We start from the raw sequence: 20,835 nt of genomic DNA, 5'->3' as shown, positions 1-20,835 counted from the left end.
GAGTGTGTGAGGCTGAGCAGGCAGTGGGCACCCTGACTCACTGTGCCCTTCCTCTCTGGCAGTGACCCGCCATAACCACCTCAAGGACTTCATGCTGGTGGTGTCTATTGTTATTGGTGTGGGTGGCTGCTGGTTTGCCTATATCCAGAACCGTTACTCCAAGGAGCACATGAAGAAGATGATGAAGGACCTGGAGGGCTTACACCGAGCCGAGCAGAGTCTGCATGACCTTCAGGAAAGGTAAGGCCCTGTTCCTGCCCTCTGACCCTGGTGTTGCCAGCTCTTGGGAGCCTCCAGTTTCCACCTGAGATGTGGGCCGTCTGGCTCCCAAGACCCTGCTGACATGGTGGCCCAGGCTGTGTCATCCTCCCAAACCTGCGTCAGAGCCTAGGTTCCTGCCATTCCAGTCACACAGGCAAGTATCCCTCCCCAGAGCAGAAGCTTGTTTCTATCCTTTCTCCCCCGGAGCTTCAGAGGGAGAAGTGTGGAGGTGCTGGAAGGTCTTGAGCTTCCCTGGTTGGATGGCTTGTGTTGGGTCATTCCATCCTCCATCCCACCTCTTGACTGCTTCCCTTTCCATAGAAGTAGACATAATCACTGTCCTTTCCCAAAGAAACCTTGCAAACCTATCTTCCTAATACCTTTCATGCTGTCTTATATGGCATCTAAATCTCACTTGTGTGCTGTGCTCAGTCTGACTCTTTGCAGCCCATGGACTGTAATCTGCCAGACTCCTCTGCCCATGGAATCTTCCAGGCAAGAATTCTGGAATGGGGTGCCATTTGCTACTCCAGGGGATCGTCCCAACCCAGGGATTGAACCCATGTCTCTTGCATCTCCTGTGTTGGCAGGCGGATTCTTTACCACTAGCACCACCTGGGAAGCACCCACTGTTGTATGACTGGGTAAATCCCTTTCCTTTCTGGGACATATTTCCTCATTAGTAATGTAAAGGAGTTGAGCTAGGAGCATACCAGGACATTTTAGCTCTGATAGTCTGAGGTTCTGTTTGAATAAAGCATGGCTTAGAAACTATTGTAGAAGATCTAGCTGTGAAGGGAAGGTGACAGTCCGCCAGCCAACCTAAGTACTTTCTGACATCTAGGAACCAGGTCTGTGTGGGGAATTGGAAGAAAATCACTGCTTCTGGGCCACAGAGCACGCACTTAAGAAGGAGCAGTGACTCAGTGCCAGCCTATAGGAAGAGAGCTGCAGGGACTGGAATGGCACAGAGGCAGGAGATGAATGGATGTGGAGTCTGAGGAGGTGGCCTTGAAAGATGGGTAGGAAAGATTAACCTGGTGGTTGTGGTTGAGTGTGTAGAGTGAGGCCAGATCCCTGGTACCTTTGGACTCACATGTTGCTGCTGCTGCTGCTAAGTCGCTTCAGTCGTGTCCACATGTTAGTAGGATGCAAAAGGCAATAGAGAATCAATGTGGGTATTTTACTTGTTTGCTTTGTTTTGGTTTTAAGAAAAGGAGAGGCCTGCTTCAGGAGTGTTTGTCAGAAAATGATTCAGACAGCCTAGGGACTCCTGTTGGGGAGTCTTTGCAGGAATCCACATAAAAGGAAATGAAGTCTGTCTCTTTTCTATTATTTTTATTTATTTATTTATTTTGGAAGGATGGGGAAATGGTTTCTTAACAACTGGATATTGTTAAGTACATTTAAACATTATTGTTTGTAATCACCACAACCCTCTTAGGTAGGTATTGTTATCCCAGTTTTAGAGTTGAAGAAATGAAGCCTCGGAGAGGGTAAGTGTCCGTAAGTAGTAAGTTAGGAATTTCTTTAACCACAGGCTGCTGCCTCAGTAAAGGCACCCCTAGCAGATTCGTTTCCATGGGCTTTTAGGAGGCAAGAGGAGTTTTATCTTTGAGCTGATTCCTGGCTACTTTGCTGGGCCCCTTGTTCCTGGGCCCTTTTCCAACTGGGGGCTAAATGCTGCTATGTGGGCAGTCCCCATTCTTCATTTGTCTGAAAAACATGTACTGTTTTCATTCCAAAGGCAAAGAATCTAGGCAGGAGGCATTCCAAGTTTGGGGATAAAACTAAACTCCCAGCCCTCCCTGCTCCCCAAGGCCTCCAGAGCTAACTGGCCACTGTGGCACTTTGAGAAACGAATGCACACCCCTCCCGACCCACGACAGTCTTACACCTGTGCACACACATATCCTCCTCTGACACAGGGGCCCATGTGCGTCTTTGTGCCTCCTTACTTTGGCAGGCCTGCACTGCCAGTCACCAAAGAGCTTTTTCCAGAGTTCCTGATGCTTTGGGTGAATAAACGTAATGCTACATGTGCATTCCAGTTAAGATTTCACTGGGTTTCAAGATAATACTTTGAGGCAGGCAGGAATTTTGAGTCCCACTTAAAAAGGAAGAAACAGGCCTGGTCCAGGGAACAGACTTGTCCACAGTCACACAGCTGCGTAGATCCGAGCTGTGGTCAGACTGCCTGCTTTTCTTACTTCTGATGGTAACTGATTGCCGCCTTCAAGATGCTCAGTCTTCTGTGAAGGAGACGAGGTGGGCCCAGGCTTGATTTTACATTTATTAGCTCATTTCTTCACCCAGTAGTATTTATTGATCTTCATCGCTATTACATCCAAAATAGGTCAGTTTTGATTCTCCCTATTGTATGAAGAAGACAGGCATATCATAGACTTTTCAGAAGAGGCTGCTTTCAGAGAGGATAATATTTCAGTGAAGAATTGAATCTCTAATTTCAAGCAGTTGAGTCATGGGAGAGTACAATAAAGGAGGATATTCAGGGCAAAGAGATTGTGCTGGAAATGGCGCCCCTGACTTTGTTTTTAGCTGTGCACATAGCGCCACCTGCTGAGTGCTTCGATGAGGTTCAATTCCTTTTCACTCCAGGGACAAAGTGCACAGAAGGCTGCACTTTGTCAGCAGAAAGCTTGCAGCTTAGGCATTTTTCCTCTTCCCTCATTTGTTCACCACATCTTTTGAGGCTTCAGTCATTGACAGATCTGGACTTGGGATTTTTTTAGAGGTTCAGTTCTGTTTCTGCCTCTTCCGTTTACCTGCTTAATTAACTCAGTGGTCAGTGCTCTTTTCTGTGGTCCCTACTTGTTCTGCAGCCTGTCTTCTCTTCTGTACCTCAAGTCTAAGCCATATATCACTTGTTTTCTTCCTCTTCCTTTCCCCTCTTATCCTGTAACATAGTGGTTCCTACTAAGGTAGGAAGACCTGAAGTAGCTAAGTCCTTTCCCTCTTCCAGAGGGACCAGCTAATGCTTATTCTTTCTTCTGGGTCTAACCCAGGCCTCACCTTCCCCTACTCCTTTCAGGCAGAGTTGACCCCCCCACCCTTTGGGCCTACCCAACACTTTATTTCTCTATTACAGAACTTATCACACTGTGTGCACCTATCTGTTTACTTGTCTATATTGGACTAGGCCATGAGCACCTCAGTGGCAGGGGCAGTCTTCTCACTCAACAAGGCTTGGCATTTAGTAGACATAAAGTACTAGGTGAAGGAATAGGTGAATGAATGAATGAATGAATGAATGAACAAACATAGAAATGTAGTGCAAAGAAAGGAAAGAAGGAAGGAAGCTTAGTTGGATGGATGAAGGATTTTGTCAGTAAACAGAGGGAATGTGTGGGTGGGTCCAAGGGCATATTTTCATTGTAAGTGGTACCCTTGAGAAAGAATGTGCTTAGGAAGGGAACTTATGGTCAGGGGCATAAGAGGCTCCCCCAAATCCTGCCCAGCCCCTTTAGCATGAATTTCATATTTCTGTGCTTTTGGGATTTAGGTACTCAGGAGTCCAAGAGGTACAGCTCAGTAGTTCCCTACTCATTTTCCTTAAATCTCCCCATGACCATCAGCCCCAGCATATTTCACCGTCAAGCTTTCCCTGGGTCTTTGGTCTATGTTTCAGGGTATTCTACATTGATTGCACCTTCCAGATATCTTGGTATAAGGGTAGTAAATGTGCAATTTGAACACATAAAGATTAGAATTCTGGTCTCAATTCTGTCTGCCATTTGTTCCCTTTCCTAAGCCTTTGTGTCCATACCTGTCCCAGGCTGATAACTGTACAATATATCATTATCTGCAGGGAGGACAAATGTGGAAGACCTTGTAAACTAGTAATTGTTATGATCTGAGTATGTGAGACATTTTGTTGTTGTTCAGTCAGTAAGTCGTGTCTGACTCTTTGGGACCCCATGGACTGCAGCACTCCAGGCTCTCCACTGTCTCCCTGACACCTTAGATGGAAGGATTCAGATACCCCGGAACCTTGGCTTCACAGCCTTTGTTACTGGCAGCAGAATGATGGTCCAGATAAGTAGGGTAATGCCATGGTTGCTGTTGGTCCTGAGCTGCCTCACTAGGGCCAGGCAGGTGGTAGGGTAGGGAGAGTATATTCTGAGTGCTGGAGGCTTCATCTTCCTCTTGATGCCATGCCCTGTGGCAAGCTGGCGGGCACTGCCTGGCCTGGCCTCCTCCAGCTCCCTGTGTTGTCTCCAGGCTGCACAAAGCCCAGGAGGAGCACCGCACAGTGGAGGTAGAAAAGGTGCACCTGGAGAAGAAGCTGCGCGACGAGATCAACCTTGCCAAGCAGGAAGCCCAGAGGCTGAAGGAGCTGCGGGAGGGCACGGAGAATGAGCGGAGCCGCCAGAAATATGCCGAGGAGGAGCTGGAGCAGGTAGGAGAGTCTACAGTCCCAGGGCGCTGCGGTCAAAGGGCAGGAGCCAAGGGTCTGGCCGAGAGTAGTGGAAAAGTTGCAGAAATGATCACTGCGGTTGTGAAAGCACAGTGAATAACAGGTGATAAGTTACTCTGTCCCTTTTTAGTTGAGGTATTTACATATACAGATCATAAGTATACAGCTGGCATGCTTTACAGATGCATGTACCTGTGTCGCCGTCCACATCAAGGTACAGAATCTCATAAGCACTCAGAGGGCTCACTTCTGCTTCCCCTTTCTCCCTGTCAATACTCCACCCGAAAGGTAACTGCAGTCGTAACCTCTAAACCAGATCAGTTTCACCTGATTTTTAACATCATGTAAACAGCATTATACAGTATGTATTCTTTTGTGTTTGGTTTCTTTAATTGAATATTATATCTGTGAGAGGCAACCATGTTATTGCATGTAGTGATAATTAGTTTATTTCTGTTGCTGAGTGTTAATCCCTTGTATGGATGTACTATAAATTATTTATCCATTCTCCTATTGATAGACATTTGGGTTGTTTGCAAGTTTGTTTTCTTTTAAAACTTCTTTGTGGGCATCACTTATTTCTTTTGGATATGTAACAGGGCATTCATATATTTGTTTTGAGAAATTGGTGATTTTCCAGAATGATTGTACCAATCTGTACAGCCACTAGTGATAGTGTGAGAGTTCTACTTGAGCTACAGCCTGAGTATTTTTAGGCATTTTCATTTTATACATTATGATGTGGATGTAATAGTATCTTATTGTGATTTTAATTTTAATTTTCCTATTGACCAATAATATTGAATACCTTTTCATAAATTTATTGATGACTTTATTTGGGAATCTTCTAATTTAAAAAATTGAGATTCAGTTAAAAACATTTCCTATCTTCCATTGTGATTTCTTTTTGACCCATGGTTATTTAAAAGTGTGTTGCCTAATTGTCAAACACTTGGGGACTTTTCTATTTACCTTTCTCATTGATTTCCAGTTTAACTTTGCTGTGTTCAAAGAACATGTGCTTTGACCACAGGTTCCAGTCCTTTCAAATATGTTGAAACTTGGATGATGTAAGCAGACTATAGAAAACAACTAAAAGGCAAAGAGTGTCAGACTGGATAAAAAATAAATCCCAACTATATGCTGTTTACAACAGATATGCTTTAGAAATAAGGATACAAAATAGTTAAAAGTAAAAAGATGAGAAAAGATATTAATATATGATAAACACTAAGGAAAATAAAGTAGGGGTAGCTATGTTAATGTCAGACAAAATAGACTTAGAGAAAAAAGTATTACTAGAGACAAAAATGGACATTTCATGTAAGATAAATGTGTGAATTAAACAGTAAAATATAACAACCTTTAATTTGGATATACCTAATAATATAGTTTAAAATATATATGTGTGTGTGTATATATATATATATATATATATATATAAAAAGCAAAAGTTAGGAAAAACTAACAGGATAATAGACAAATTTCATAATCAAAGTTAGAGATTTTTAGCATCCCCCTCCCAATAATAAGCAGCCAAAAGTATCAGTAAGGATATAAAAATTTAAACATGACTGATCAATTTGACCTCATTGCTGCATATAGAGCATTTTACCCAACAGCTGCAGAATACACATTCACTGTGGTGTTTACATGTTGCTTCTGCTCCATTCTCACCTCTCCTTCTGGGTATCCAGTATTTATGTTAGACCTTTTAACTCTATTCCACATGTCTCTTATGCTTAGTTCTGTTCTTTTTTTCCTCCCTCTGTGCTTTGGTTTGGTTATTTTATTTTAATCTGTCTTTGAGTTCCCTAATCCTGTATTTTGCCAAGAACATTGTGGTATTTAGCTCATACAGTGGAATCCTACTCTCAGATAATGTATTTTTCTAGAATGCCCATTTTACTCTTTTATTGATTCTGTTCCCTGTCCAGAATTTTCCCATATTTTTCTTTAACATTTTAGTCATAGTTGTCTTAAAGTCCTTGACGGGTAACCCTTAACATCTGGATCATTTGTGGGACTGCTTGTTTTTCCTCTTGATTATTACTTCTATTTGCGTGCCTCTTCTCATGTCTAGTAATTTAGTAAATGCTGGATAGTGTGCATAAAGAGTAATAAAGGCCACAGTCGATTTTCATCTTCTGTCAGATACAGAGTTTAGGTAGGTATGCTGGGTGAGGATCTGGTCACCACAGTTGATTTTCATCTTCTGTCAGATACAGGGTTTGGGTAGGTATGCTGGGTGAGGATCTGGTCATCTCAAGCCAATGAGAGACTGAAGTGTGTTGGAACTGGGTCGTAGTTTAGTAAGAGTTGGTCCAAGCCTCATTTGTCCCTGTTTCTCAGGCATTCTGCTCTCTGACTTTTTATTGAGATCTGGTGAATTTATTTCTTCCCAGTCCGGAATGACTATGAGATTATTTCTGCCCCTTGGACATTTTTAAGTTAGCTCTTTGGCCTCCTACTCCTCATAACTTTAAAGTTTTGCAGCTCTCTTGAGGAGAGGACTGGCTGTGTGCTTGAGTCAGATCCCTTCTTTCTTGCAATGCCTTGTCTCCTAAGCATTGTGATATTATGGGACATTTTATTCCACTCTTTGGCCTAGCTACCTATTCTCTTGCACAGCCCCAGAGTGCAGTAAATGCTCAATAAAGAAAATGGATGTGTCTGTCTCTGTCTCTCTACCTGTGATCCCCCTGTTCCCTGTTTTGTAATTGTTTCTCTCATTACATAATTTTTGAGTGTGTTTGACCAGCCCTTTCATGTGCCTCCCCAGCTGTCAAACTTCCTTCTGCTTGCTCTCTCTTCTCTCTCCATTATCCCTTTAGCTGATGCCAATCCTTCAACTGCTTTTAGTGTAGAACTTGATCCTCCATTTCCAGACTCAGTGTATTAGTCGCTAAGGTGTCTGTTCCTCATTTTAAATCTACAAAGCCAGGAGTGGGCTATTTTGTAGTTCCCTTTTCAAGGAACAAAAACCCAATGAAGCTTGGTCCTCTCATGGGCTCTCAGAGGAATGAAGGTATTTTGTCCTTAGCTAAGGCCCTCCTGGTCTATATTAGGCTCAGGGGTGGACCCCAGACCTGCTGTGGGATACTTCCCCATGGGCTAAAGTTGGACACTAGACTGCTCTCAATCCCCTTTCTCTGGGATTCTGAGCAGTGAAAAGTCAGTGTTCAGATGGGGGAGCTGGGGAATTGTTTATACTGGTAGCCTGGGTGAGACAGAAGGAATTCAAGCATAGATAATGGGTTCTGTATGTACAGTACTTTCCAGACCTTTCATATTTAAGTGCTTTGTGGCCATCTGCTTCATTTTATGCTCCTTGCTTAGAAGTCAGTGAAGAGATGTCTGCTTATACATTGGTCCTTTCTGATCTTGGCCTCTGTTGGCAATACCCATGTTAGGTGTAAGCTTGCTTGTTGTTTTCTTGCCTTGTAGACAGTGCCCATTACAGCCTACCCACCCTGATCAGTGAGGGAATCACAAAGTCTCTGGGCTAGAGGAGCCTTTGGAGAGTGTTCAGGCCAGTTGCCCCCTGGAGTAGCAATCGTTTTGAAGGTCTTTCTGACATGAGCTCTTTCCATACCTCTCAGGATGGGGAGCTCACTCTCTCCTGAGATCATCACTTTGCTTACAATTTGGATTTGCCTGGGACAAGGCCTTACACCTAAAGCAGCGAGATCTGCTTTAGGAAGCACATGGTCACACAGACAGTTGAGTGACAGACCAGGGACCAGGTAAGATTTCCAGACTCCCACCCAAGTGCTTTTCTTGCCACATTGTGAGGGCTTGGGTCCAAGAATAGACCCCAGCTCTCAGAAAGAAGAGGATTCACTGAGATAAGCTGTACCTCATGAGAGCAGGGAAAATTGCTGACATTGGCTGTATGACCAGGAGAAGTGACTAATATGTGAGAAAAGAATCCTCTAGTCTGGCAGCAAAAAATAAATAAATAAAAGAAAGAAAAAAAAAGTCTCCATTTGACTTCTGGTTGACACTACTAAATGTTGACCTTGAGTAGGTTACTTTCCTTCTCCAAGCTTGGTTTCTTTTTTTGTTTTTTTTAGCTTGGTTTCTTATATATAAGGTACAGAAAATAATCCTTGCCCTTTCTCCCTCTTGTGAGAGTGGTGAAGCTTAGATGAGATGGAAGAAAAGGCTGATATATCATATGGAGGCACTGGAGAGGGTCTTGGTAATAGTAAGGACTCGTATCCTCTTGGCTCACAGGTACGGGAGGCCTTGAGGAAAGCAGAGAAGGAGCTGGAATCGCATAGCTCATGGTATGCTCCAGAGGCCCTGCAGAAGTGGCTGCAGCTGACCCATGAGGTGGAGGTGCAGTACTACAACATCAAGAAGCAAAATGCCGAGAAGCAGCTGCTGGTGGCCAAGGAGGGGGTGAGCCTGCTCTCCTGCTGCGCTCTTCTCTCCTCCTTGCCCCACCCCCTCACTTGCCCTTTTTCCTCCTCTCTGCCTCTCTGTTGGACAAAGAGACATCCTGGTGTTGGGTTTTGTTTCTTTTCCTGATGCACAGTTTCTAATAATGTCCTCAAGCTTCTGGAGAAGGGTACCGGGCTACTCCCACCTGCCTTCTGGGAAAGGCGAAGTGGAGGCAGGTAGAGGGAAGTCTCTGCTGGCCCCAGACTGACACAGGGACAGACTCCTGGAGTCAGGATCCCTCGGCTCCTCTCATTGCTTCTGTTTTCTTTCTTTCCCTACTCTTTGCTCTCCCGTTGGCTTCCATTTTTCTTTCCCATATTCTCTTCCTTTTTCTCATGCCGCCTAAACTAGGAGGAGGGGGAGCCAGCCACAAAATAACGTTTTTCATTTTTCCAACCTCTACTCCCTGCTGTTTTTAAGCTGAGGGCCTCATCTTTGCAGGCTGAGAAGATAAAAAAGAAGAGAAACACACTCTTTGGCACCTTCCACGTGGCCCACAGCTCTTCCCTGGATGATGTGGATCACAAAATCTTAACAGCTAAGTAAGTTACACCTGCTGCCCAACTCTGGTGATGTCCATCCCATCCTCAGAGTTGGAGGGTGTCCAGGGCCTCCAGTCCTGATTCTGTTTCTTCACTGGAAGAGGTACAGCTCTGATCTCCTGCCTCAGCCCTTAACTACCTCCCACACTGCTCTTAAGTCTATGATTTAAGTGTGCTTCTTACATACACATACTGCCCCCCGCCCCTGCAACTTGTTCCTCTGAGAAGATGCCTCCTCTCTCCTGGGGCTTAGGCCCAGCCCATGCCTCCCATTTTCTTTCTTCTCTCTTCAGGCAAGCTCTGAGCGAGGTGACAGCAGCGCTGAGGGAGCGCCTGCACCGCTGGCAGCAGATTGAGATCCTCTGTGGCTTCCAGATTGTCAATAACCCTGGCATCCATTCCCTGGTGGCTGCCCTCAACATAGACCCCAGCTGGATGGGTAGCACGCGCCCCAACCCCGCCCACTTCATCATGACTGACGACGTGGATGACATGGATGAGGAGATTGTGTCACCCTTGTCCATGCAGTGTAGGTGACCTCTTGGGTAGGGATGAGGGAAGGAGGCTTTGATGTGCAGATTGAGAAGTCTGCTGGTCGCTGCCGTGCGTAAGCCAGATGTGGGGCAGAAGCCAAGACGATTTAACTCATTACCTTGGTTCGTAAAGCACAACCTGCACCCAGGCATTCCTTTGCAGTTGTCCTGTTAGTGGCCTTCCCTTGCTGTATCCTCCATCTGCCCTGTGGGTCTATGGTGCTAAGTGTGTCTCCCTCCCTCTTTGTGTTTTTTTAATCCTTTTATTCTCCTCCCCCCCCCCCCATTCTGTTCCTATCTACCTTTATAAAAATAACCTCCTTTAGTGACTCGTAACATAAAAATGGCATTCATTTTGACTGTTGCTTTTACTTGTTTTAATTTTATATTCCTTATTTTTAATTGCTAAGTAGATAAACGATGCCTCTTTCTGTTTTTTCATGTTAGGCCCCAGGAAGCAATAGTCCCTTACAGTGATAAAGCCCCGAATCCTCTAAGCCAGAAAGACATTCTTGTCCAGGAGGGATCTCCTGGGATCTCCGGCTTTCCACCTGAACTCGGCCATCCCCACCTCCCCCCACCTCTGTCCTGGGTCTTCCCTCTCCCCGTTCTCCCTGCGAGTGGTGAGAGCTGAGTAGAGCAGAGTCAAGGGAGACAGCACTCTGTGGGAATTCTTCAGTGAAGGAAGGGACACACCCTCTACTGACCCGCTGAATTTTTCTCTGGATCAGAGTCTCTTTTAGATAAACAGAATATACTTTTATGGAAAAGCTCTTGTCCTGGGCCCATATCCCATGCATGCAGGGGGGATGGTGGAAAGCTGGGCTGGGTTAGGGGCTATAGCCAGATCTTTAATCAGGCTGGATGTTTTTGTAAGTTTCTTTAGCCATAGTTTGCCTCTGGCCAAGCCTCCTCTTTCTGTGGACTGGTGCCTTGCAAGGCTTTCATTAAAGGCCCAACAAGGTTAAGGTCACGAGCAAGTAGAAAAGAGCTCCTGTGTTCTCCGGGTTGGGAGGGACCTTCATGAGCTCTGAGCCATTCCCCCCTTGCCCCCTGCCCTTCCCTTACCCCACGGGGGCAGGGTGAAGCCCTCGGTGAATCCGATTCTCTTCTCCTTTCGGCCTGGTTGTTGGACCCTAGATGCTGCCTGGCTGATGGGGCGTAGGTTCAGTGACCGCTCTCTCTGCTCAGCATCCGCCGGCTCGGACGATCAGTCCCTCTGGAAATACCCGGGTTTGAGGAGCCCCTTTGGGGCTTTTGTTTTTTCCGACTTTGGGGACTAAACCAGCACTCTCACCCCACGGGCCCCTTCTCCTGCCTGCATCACTCCCCTGCCTGTTCCTCTGTTCCCTCACTACAGTCCCTACTAACTTCAGGGAAGGGTTCGGGGGGTGAGAAGAATCAGCCTGCTCAGCTGAGGCCTGGAGAGGGAATAGCCATGGTGATGGGAGGCTTCGGCTTCTCCTTTCAGCCCAGCTCAACTGATGTCCCAGTGGCCCTTCATCCAGCTGGGCTGAGATGGAAAGAAGGAATGAGAGAGCCTCCTCCTCCTTTCTCTTTCTCTGCTTCTCCTTCTGTCTCTCTTTCTCCATCTCTATTCCACGTTTCCTCTTCCCCTTAAGCCTCTTTCATATCTTGAAAGCCACCAGCCATTTAGAGGCCCTACCTTGCTAGCTCTCCATCACCATGGAACTGTGCTCTCTTCCTGGTGGCCTTTCCAAGGCTTCCACCATCCGTGTAACCTGGCCCTTTCTCCCATCTTTAGGGAGAAGGCAGGGAGGCCCATCTATCAGGGCAGAGGAGAAAAAACAAAGGTGTGAATTCCATTTTCAACTGGATCTAGCAGTGAGCCTAAGAGGGATGCTCTAGCACGTCTCTAAGTTACCTGGTACCCATATACCCCTTCTCTGGGCATGGTGGCCACCATCTTCTAAGAGCCTGATTTGAAGCATTGATCCAGGAGCTGGTTATTTGTTGTGTAAATGCTTACTAGAGGAAGTTTGGAAAAGTAAAAAGAGTAAATATGGGCTTTAAAAGGCACCTGTAGTTCCCACCATATTTGAGCAGTCTTTTGTTTGTCAATTTTTAAGTAATTTTATGTAGTCAAGATAATGATAACCGCTGTCATTTACTGAGTGCCATGAACTGTGTCAGGTACTTTAAAAATATTATCTTGAAGCCTCATGACAATTCTGCAGGATTTTATAAATTAGGAATTAAAATGGGGAAGTAAGTTACTCAGGTCACAGCTAGAAATAGAAAGACCTGGTTTCAAACTCTTGTCTTTGGTATTCTATTGCTCAAGGTATTCCTTGTACATGAAAATCTGTATCCTTTTGTTCCCCTGAGCATTTTAATAGGCCTTTTTCTGTGTTTTAAAAGTCTTCTCAAGCAGTGCTTTTTTTTGGCTGCACTGCAAGTCTTATGGGATCTTAGTTTCCCAGGGGTTGAACCTGAGTCCTGGCAGTGAAAGTGTCAAGTCCTAACCACTGGACCACCAGGGAATTCCCATAAGTAGCCTTTTTAATAGCTGTATAACTTTCCAGTAACTGGATGTGTTATCATTTTCCTGTCATTCCACCTTTATTTTTGCTCTCATATGATTATTAATAAAGGTGTGATGAACATGTTTATGTATAAATCCTTTTCTGAATTGTGACTATTTCCCGACTTTGGCTTTCTAAAAAGGCTGGTTCTTTGTGCCCTCCCGGAGCTTGTCCCAAACCCCTGTCCTACCCCGTCCTGCCTGTGTCCTCCCACTAACTGCCTTACCATCTCCCTTCCTAGTAATGTTGGCCCTAGGTCTCCTTCCATTGGAATTGCCATTGAAATTGACCTGGGCATCTCATTTTCAACTGGCCCCTCCTTTAGGATCCCTGGTGGGAGGTTCTTGGGAGGAGGTGGCCCATTCTCCAGACTGGGGACCGAAGACCCAGAGTGGTCTCCAGCAAGCATCTCTCCACGGGCAAACTTGCTTCCCGGCCAGCCCAGAGCAGGTGGCCCTTCCTCACACTCTCTTCTCTCTCCTTGCAGCTCCCAGCCTGCAGAGCAGTGTCCGGCAGCGCCTGACGGAGCCGCAGCATGGCCTGGGGTCTCAGAGGTTGGTAGAGGGCGAGGCTGGCCACTTCTTGACAAGCCGGGTCTCTCTGCGGCGAATGCGCAGCCTTTCATCTGGACAGTCTTTCAGTTCTGAAGGCCTCGGGACCAGCACTCCACCTGCCTCTGCTTCTTCTTCCTGCTCCTCTGCCGCCGCCACCACCACCACCACCACCTCCATCACCACCGTCCATGTCCACCCTGTCTATTACCACCACAGCACTTCCTATTTCCTCCAGATGGAGCCCTACCCTGACCCACCCCCTTCTGACAGCAGCACTGTGATGCCTTGGCACTCAGAGAGCTTGGGGTATCAGCTGTCTCTCTTCTCTCCCTTTCTTCCCGTCCATGCCTCTCTGCTGCCTTTACTTTGGCCTTTGCCTGCTGGCTGCTGCTTGGTGGGCTGTCGGGGCTGTGGCTTGGGGTACCTTCTCCTTGTCCTGTCTTTCCCCAGCCTAGGACCCCTCCTTGAGGTCAGCCTGATGCCCTGCACCTTTCTTCCCTTCTCTCTTTGGGGTTTGCTGACTCTAAAAATGAGTAACAGACCCCCTCCCTCACAGTCCTATAGCACTTTGGCCTAAACTTTCACATCCGTTATCTCAGTGGAGTCCTCACTTCTTTTATCCCCTCAGCAAACATTTATGGATACCTACTCTCTGCCAGACTGCTGGGCATGGGGATTCATAGATGATAAGATACAATCTCAGCCATCAAGAATTATGGTCTGGTCTGGGAGCGGTACATAAATGATTCTGGAACAGTTGATAAGTGCTATGGGGGTATTGAAGAGGGAATGACTAACAGTGTGAACCTGAGTGGAACGCTTCACAAAAGAGATGACATTTATGCCAACACCCTGTGTACAGGAAAAGGAGATTGGGTATTCTAGGCAGAGGGAACCTGAAGTTCCTTGGAAGTTCATGAGAATCTGATCTGTGTGTGGTTAGAACATTGTGTTGATGGGACAGGGTAGCAAAGGAGGCTAGAATGATGCAGGGCTCTGAAAGGCTAGGAGCTTGGGCCATCATCCTTTAAGAGACAGAGAACTGCAAAGGGGCTTTTAGAGGAAGTGAATTGGTCATATTTGCCTTGTAGAAATAACATTTTATAGCCTGTATAAAGGAAAGAGAGAGACTAGAGGAACTTGGAAGTCACTGCAGTAGGCCACCAGGGGAGGTAATGAGGTTTGGGGGTAAAAACAAGAGTGTTAATTTGGTAACTGACTTTGAGGGGTGGAGGAGAAGGAGGCATCTAGGATGATGCCCAGGTTTCTAGCGTGGGTGACAGGAAAACTGTAGTACCCTTCATAAAATTACTCTTCAGAAGGGAGGAGGAAACAGATTTAAGGATTTTGGACAAGCTAGGTTTATGTCAGGCAGGCATAAAAACACTCCTGTTCAGAGATGGAGTTAAGATTCTGCAGGTTAAGTAATTTTCCCCAGGTCCCAAAGCTAGTTAGGAGCAGAACACAGACTAGGACTTGGCTCTCCATTTCAGGATGCTCTGTTAGTTATGTTTGTGCTTCCAGAAGGTCTCAGTAAGTGAACTGTGTAAGAACTGATGACAGGCTTTCTCCCACAGCCTGGTCTGGCAGCTGCAGGGACTTGCCCTGCTCACACCTCAAGGTGACAGGCTACGGTAAGAGATAGTAGCCTTGACCCTGCCTGAACAAGCTTAGAGGACCCTCAGAAAGACCATCAGAAAGCACCTGTCATCTCTGAAGTTGTGACCATGGTTTAGTCCTGGCCTCTGAGCTGCAGCTTACCCTGTTGCTTCCTTTTGGTCCTGCGTCACTCTGGATACCAGTCTTTCTAGCTCTGCCCCTTGGACTTCTGGATGGTATCCTTGAAGTCTGTTCCTTTCTCTTTCACAAAAGGACAGCCTTTCCTAGTGTTATCACTCAGCAGAGTTTCTCATTTTCATCCTCATCCTCATTTTCATCCAGAAGCCTATGCAGGGAGACTGCCCTTCCCAGTACAGATGGACAGGATCAGAGTGGTTTGGGGGTACTAGAGGATGCTGTGAATCTCATGTTCAAAGGCCCAGGTTGAGGGCAGTGGGCGGGGGGAAGGGAAGGAGTACCTGCATCCACCTGGCCTGTTCACTACTGAATTTTCTTTCACACCATGCATCAGAGGATCATCTCTAAAGGCAAACAGGCTCTCTAGTAAGGTTAGTAGCTTGGGACGGGAGCCCAAGGCAGCCCAGCCTTTGGGGAGGGACACCCCTGACCTAAATCGTCTCAGAGGTTCAGGGAGGGAAAGTGAGCTTGCTCAGTGGGCCCTTTCCCTCACATGTCCACCCAGGCTTTCCCCTAGGTTCTTTTCTTGCTTTGGAAGTCTCAGCTTTTGTTGATGGAGGCACTGAGGTCTGGAAATTATGACCAAATGGGGTAGTAAGCCAGGAGGAGTGAGTCTGAGTGGACCCCAACCTCTTGACCACTCTTCCTTCCTTGGCATTGAAAAGGCAGTCTCCTAGAATCCTCACCTCCTCAGTCTAGAAGGCCCCTTGTCCCAGTGTGACTGCTCCCCAGAATTTCCTTGGCACCTTGCTCAGTGGTTCATATCTGTGTGGAAAAGGCAGGCTATGGAGAGGATCATCTTGGGACTTAGAGAAACAAGGACACATTTAGATAGAAGAGGGGGCACCATCAGAAATATGAAAGCAAATGGGAGACAGTTGGTAAAATACTAGAGTAGGTGGCTGGAACAGTGTTTGGAGTGGAAGTTGGAGCTGAGATTGTTCTCCGCTGTTCCATGTCTCCAGGAAGGTACTTGGCCCACAGAGTGGCTGTTTGGTTAATTGTTTCCTACTGAGAATTAAACCTATAATGACTATTAGCCAGCCTCCTGCTTTTGCCTGTTTTTGGAGCCTGGTGCCCTCCCTAATTTTTTACCCACAGTCTTCTCCTTTCTAGGTCCTGCTGTGCTGTCCTCTCCCCTCCCACTCATGACCCTTTCCCTTTAGTTTTCTGACGTGGATGTTTAAACATTTCCCTTAGCCCTCTCCTCTGCCTCTGCCATGGGGTCTAGGGCTTCTGGGAAAGTGGAAGGATTAAAGGATTGTCAGGGGACTCCTATATCTACCTTTTTGTCTGTAAGGTAGGAGGGGTGGCATCCAGAATTCGTTCATGGTCTTCTTAGGAATAGCCAGCCCTTTAAAGGGTCTCAACTATGCTGGACCACCTCTGTGTGCATGTCCAGTGTGCAGTGCCATGTCCCCATAGCTCAGCCTTGCAAAGAAGCCTCTTGTGAGGGGCCCATGGAAGGGTCTTCCTGCTTGACTGGTCTCATCATCTTCATTCCCACAATTCTTTCTACATTTTCAAGTGCTTTGCCAACATACTTGGGCCTCTAAACAGTCTTACAAAATAATTGAATTGATATTATCTTCATTTGGCCAAAATTGAGGACCAGCAAGGTTATATGACTTGTCCAAGGTCACACAGCAAATCTCAGGCAGAGGTGGAAATTGAAATAGACCTTGGGACTTCCAGTGGGCAGCTCTTCTGAACCACTGCTCCTCAAAGGCCAACATCCTGTCTTTCTGCACCTCCATACATTCTTCCTGTCAGCAGAGCTCTGAAAAAGACCCCAGTCTTCCTACTGCCAGCCAACTTTGAACTCCAAAACACTTCTCTGTGACCTTTTTTGAATCCTGAGAGAGGGTTGGAAGAGGCAGCATCTTGGCCTTTCAGCGGGGTGAGGGATTGTTTGCAAGGCTGTTCTAATCTTTTTCTCCCCAGTCCGGGTCAGGCCCACTGACTGCATGTTTCCCTGTTCCTTGAGGCCTGGCCCAGACTGGATGTGTCCCCGGGTGGGACAGGAGTTATGTATGTTAGCTTAGGGTTGAGTCCTAAGAAGTCTAACCAGCTCTGGAAGCAGAGATTTTGCTGAGGAGGATGCCTGTAGCACTGAAGCCTGTGGCTGTATTGGTTTAAGGCCTGGCTATTCATCAGGGGTGGGGGCCAGACCTTAGAAAGCCCTTAGCCAGAGAGTTAATGGTATAATGATGTTTGTTTTTGCTTCTTATCTCTCTTTTCTCTCCATCACTTTTCCTTCTTTTTTTTTTTCTTTCCCTTGGTCCTCTGTATTTCTACCTGCTTCTCCTTTTGCTCCCCATGTCCCGCCACCCCCCCAATATTACTCTTTTCTCCTTATCTCTTCTCCAATCTATCCTTATTCCCTATTCCTACCTCCTCTCTTGTGCCGTGTTAACTTCCCTCTGTTTCCCATTCTTCGCTCTTCCCCACCTGTTGGGCACCCTATTTGCTCTCTCCCGCCCCTCTCTCATCCCCCTGCTCTTGTCTTCTCCCGTGGTCCCCCTCTCCTCTTCAAACTACCCCCTGCCCCCATCCTCTGTGTCCCTTTCTTCCTCTCTGACCTGTCTTGCAGGGATTTGACCCATTCCGATTCGGAGTCCTCCCTCCACATGAGTGACCGCCAGCGTCTGGCCCCCAAGCCTCCTCAGATGATCCGTGCTGCAGATGAGGCTCTCAGCGCCATGACCTCCAACGGCAGCCACCGGCTGATTGAGGGGGCCCACCCCGGCTCTCTGGTGGAGAAACTGCCTGACAGCCCTGCCCTGGCCAAGAAAGCACTGCTGGCGCTGAACCATGGGCTGGACAAGGCCCACAGCCTGATGGAGTTGAGTTCCCCGGCCCTACCTAGTGGCTCTCCACATTTGGATTCTTCCCGTTCTCACAGCCCAAGTCCCCCAGACCCAGACACGCCATCTCCAGCTGGGGACAGCCGAGCCCTCCAGCCTAGCCGAAATACACGTATCCCCCACCTGGCTGGCAAGAAGGCCGCGGCTGAGGAGGATAATGGCTCTATTGGCGAGGAGACAGACTCCAGCCCAGGCCGGAAGAAGTTTCCCCTCAAAATCTTTAAGAAGCCTCTTAAGAAGTAGGCAGGATGGGGGTGGCAGTGGTGGGACAACTTGTCCTTCCCTGGTCTTCTGCCTCCCCTCCCCTCCCTTCCAAGATACCTGGCCCCCAGCACAGGGCCTGGGAGGGGCTGGCTCGGGGGCCTGGGCACTGTACATACCTGCCTCCCACATCATCCTTGGGTCCTTCAACATTATTTATTAACTGACCACCATGGCCTGCCTCCCTCCCAAACATGGGCTGCCGCTGTCACTCCCTCTCCTCTTCAGTGCATGTCTTGGTTGCTGTCCCCTCAGCTCCCAGCACCACCTCTGGGGTCCAGCTTCCATGTCTCTGCTGTCCCAGTTTTGAGGTTTGGTTTCTTGTTACTCTCTGTTCCTGCTTTCAGGCTTCTCTCTCCTACCACTCCCCAACTTCCCCTAGCAGCTAGCGGGGGAGGAAGGGGGAGTAACTTCTGACACCTGTGCCTCAGATCTCTACCCCCTGCACCCCCCCACCCCCACCCTGCCACTGACGATGGTTCTCTTTGCCCCAGACTGGGGCCTAGGACCTAATGTTTGAGGTTTGTTCTCTGGAAGTGTGGTGGGCCAGAGGTAACCTCGGCTTGGAGCTTACTAGGACTCCAGGGGTCCATGGGGGAGTAAAACCAATTCCCAGAGAACAACTCACTAGAGTTTTGAAGAGAGGCTAGGCTCAGGGATAGATAGGAAGCAACTTCTAGTCTGAGGATGAGTAGGAGCCAGAGATGTGGGCTACAAGGCAGTCACCTTTTCTTTCTTGTCTCACCCACACCTGCTTCTCTCTTATCCCCACTGCCCCATACTGCAGGAGGGTTTGTCTGTAAGAGATGCTCCCCAAATGCTCCCCAAGCATCATTACTCCTAAGGCTCAGGACAGTTGGCTCCCCAACCATAGGAGCCTCAGCTATGATAGAGGGCTCTAATGGGGCCCCGAAGCTGTTGGGCAGAGTGTTGTCACATTTGAACCAAAAGACATTTTAAAATTGAAATCTCCTGAACTTCCCAAGTGCCTGCACCACATACTCCCCCTGTCAGACCCGTGTTCATGTTACTGCATAGCCTGGGCTAGAGGCTCAAGGACACAGCCGGTTTAGGGATGGGGGTGGCTGAGGAAGCTGGTGTAGGTCAAGGTGGCTGTGTGACCGCTTCCCCCTCACCCTTCCCACCCTCTAGACAACTCTCCCTTACCTGTTTTTGCTATGGCTGTAAAGGTATTTTCCCTCTGCCCCACTCCCTGCCATCTGTACTCTGGGATCCTATTTTGGGCCTGGGGTGGGGGCACCTGGGGCTGGTCTTAGGCAGTTCTAGGCTGCAGACTGCCTTGTACCCCCTAGACAACCTCACATGGGTTTTTCTGTGTTATTTCATAAGACTCTTTGAAGTCCAATAAAGCATGTAGGAGATTTTCACCTCTGCTGGCTTTGACTCTCATTGTGTTCTCTGTGTTCTTTGTGGCATAGCAGATAGGGTGAAGGGATAGGGTGAAGGGACATTTCTCTTCTGCCAAGGGAAAATGAAACTCTAATACACTTACCCAGAACTCTCTGGTGGGGTTACCAGATGAAATACAAGATACTCAGTTACATTTGAATATTAGACAAGTAACTTTTAAAAATGTAATTATGTCCTATGAAATGTTAGTGGTAAATTTTTATTAGCTTAACCCAGCAACCCTACCTCTAGGCTATTTGATTCTGTCTATCATATAGCTTCACTGATCACCTATGCCTTAGAATTACAGGCATATCTCATTTTATTGCACTTTGCAAGTATTGCACTTTTTACAAATTGAAGATTGGTGGCAAGGGAGTCTTATTTTTTTTTCCCAACAGCATTTACTTGCTTCATGTTTCTGTGTCACATTTGGTAATTCTTGCAGTAGTTCAAACCCTCCACCTGCAAAAATATTACCACTGCTGACGGCTCAGATGGTGGTTAATGTTTTTTAGCAGTAATGTATTTTTTATTAAGCTGTGCATTTTTTTTAGACAATGCTATTGCACACATAAAAGACTACAGTATAGTGTAAACATAACTTTTATATGCACCAGGAAACCAAAAATTTCGAGACTTGCTTTATCATGATATTTGCTACATTGCAGTGGTCTGGAACTGAAACTATTTGGTGTCACTTCGGGGGGCTCTGAAGAACTCCTGGTGCTTTATATCTTAGTGCAGAAAGAACTCAGCAAGAGGCAAAGTGATGTATAAGAGGTGACTTATTAGAATAGGATGCTTGTGAGGCTTATGAGCAGGCCGGTGAGGGAGAGGGGTGCCGTGCCCCAAGAGCTTACTGGGCTACAGTTTTATAATCAAAGGAAAGGCGGGGAGGAGGAGAACTGTTTTTGTCTTTCTTTAGTAGACATCATCAGCTCCTCCTCCAAGTTAAGCAGGGGAGTGTTTTCCTACACAGTCAAGCTAGGTCCGTAATTTTTTTTTTTTAATGTGTGCAGATATCATTAACTTACTGAGCTCATGGGGCAGGATATGGGGCTCATGCCATCATTGTTTCATTGTTTGGGGATATGTCTCATGCTAGTGTTGCATGGTTTTGTTGCTAATCAAGTCTGCTTTCTTGAGTAATTATTAACTTATAGGGGTCTCCCAT

General features: G+C 47.0%; 1 protein-coding gene across 5 annotated transcripts in view; it reads left to right on the top strand.

The window, feature by feature from the left end:
- STIM1 (stromal interaction molecule 1) overlaps positions 1–19,636 on the top strand; it is a 195,599-nt gene extending 175,963 nt beyond the window's left edge. The window contains exons 6-13 of one of the 5 annotated variants that reach the window (XM_012095960.4): positions 63–240; positions 4,504–4,681; positions 8,939–9,106; positions 9,590–9,690; positions 9,984–10,219; positions 11,364–11,456; positions 13,257–13,323; positions 17,714–19,636. In XM_012095960.4, coding sequence (XP_011951350.2) covers positions 63–240; positions 4,504–4,681; positions 8,939–9,106; positions 9,590–9,690; positions 9,984–10,219; positions 11,364–11,456; positions 13,257–13,323; positions 17,714–18,230 — 1,538 coding nt within the window. In that variant the 3' untranslated portion in view covers positions 18,231–19,636. Of the gene's footprint in view, positions 1–62; positions 241–4,503; positions 4,682–8,938; positions 9,107–9,589; positions 9,691–9,983; positions 10,220–11,363; positions 11,457–13,256; positions 13,630–15,454; positions 15,492–17,713 lie in introns of all 5 variants that reach the window. The other 4 variants (XM_060399990.1, XM_012095962.5, XM_004016270.5 and 1 more) reach the window with 4 other exon arrangements.
- The last annotated feature ends 1,199 nt before the right edge of the window (positions 19,637–20,835 follow it).

Source organism: Ovis aries, chromosome 15 (genome assembly GCF_016772045.2).
Source record: "Ovis aries strain OAR_USU_Benz2616 breed Rambouillet chromosome 15, ARS-UI_Ramb_v3.0, whole genome shotgun sequence".
NCBI classification, from domain to species: Eukaryota; Metazoa; Chordata; class Mammalia; order Artiodactyla; family Bovidae; genus Ovis; species Ovis aries.
The sequence above is the reverse complement of the archived record's forward strand: the minus strand, read 5'-3'. Positions and strand labels throughout refer to the sequence as shown.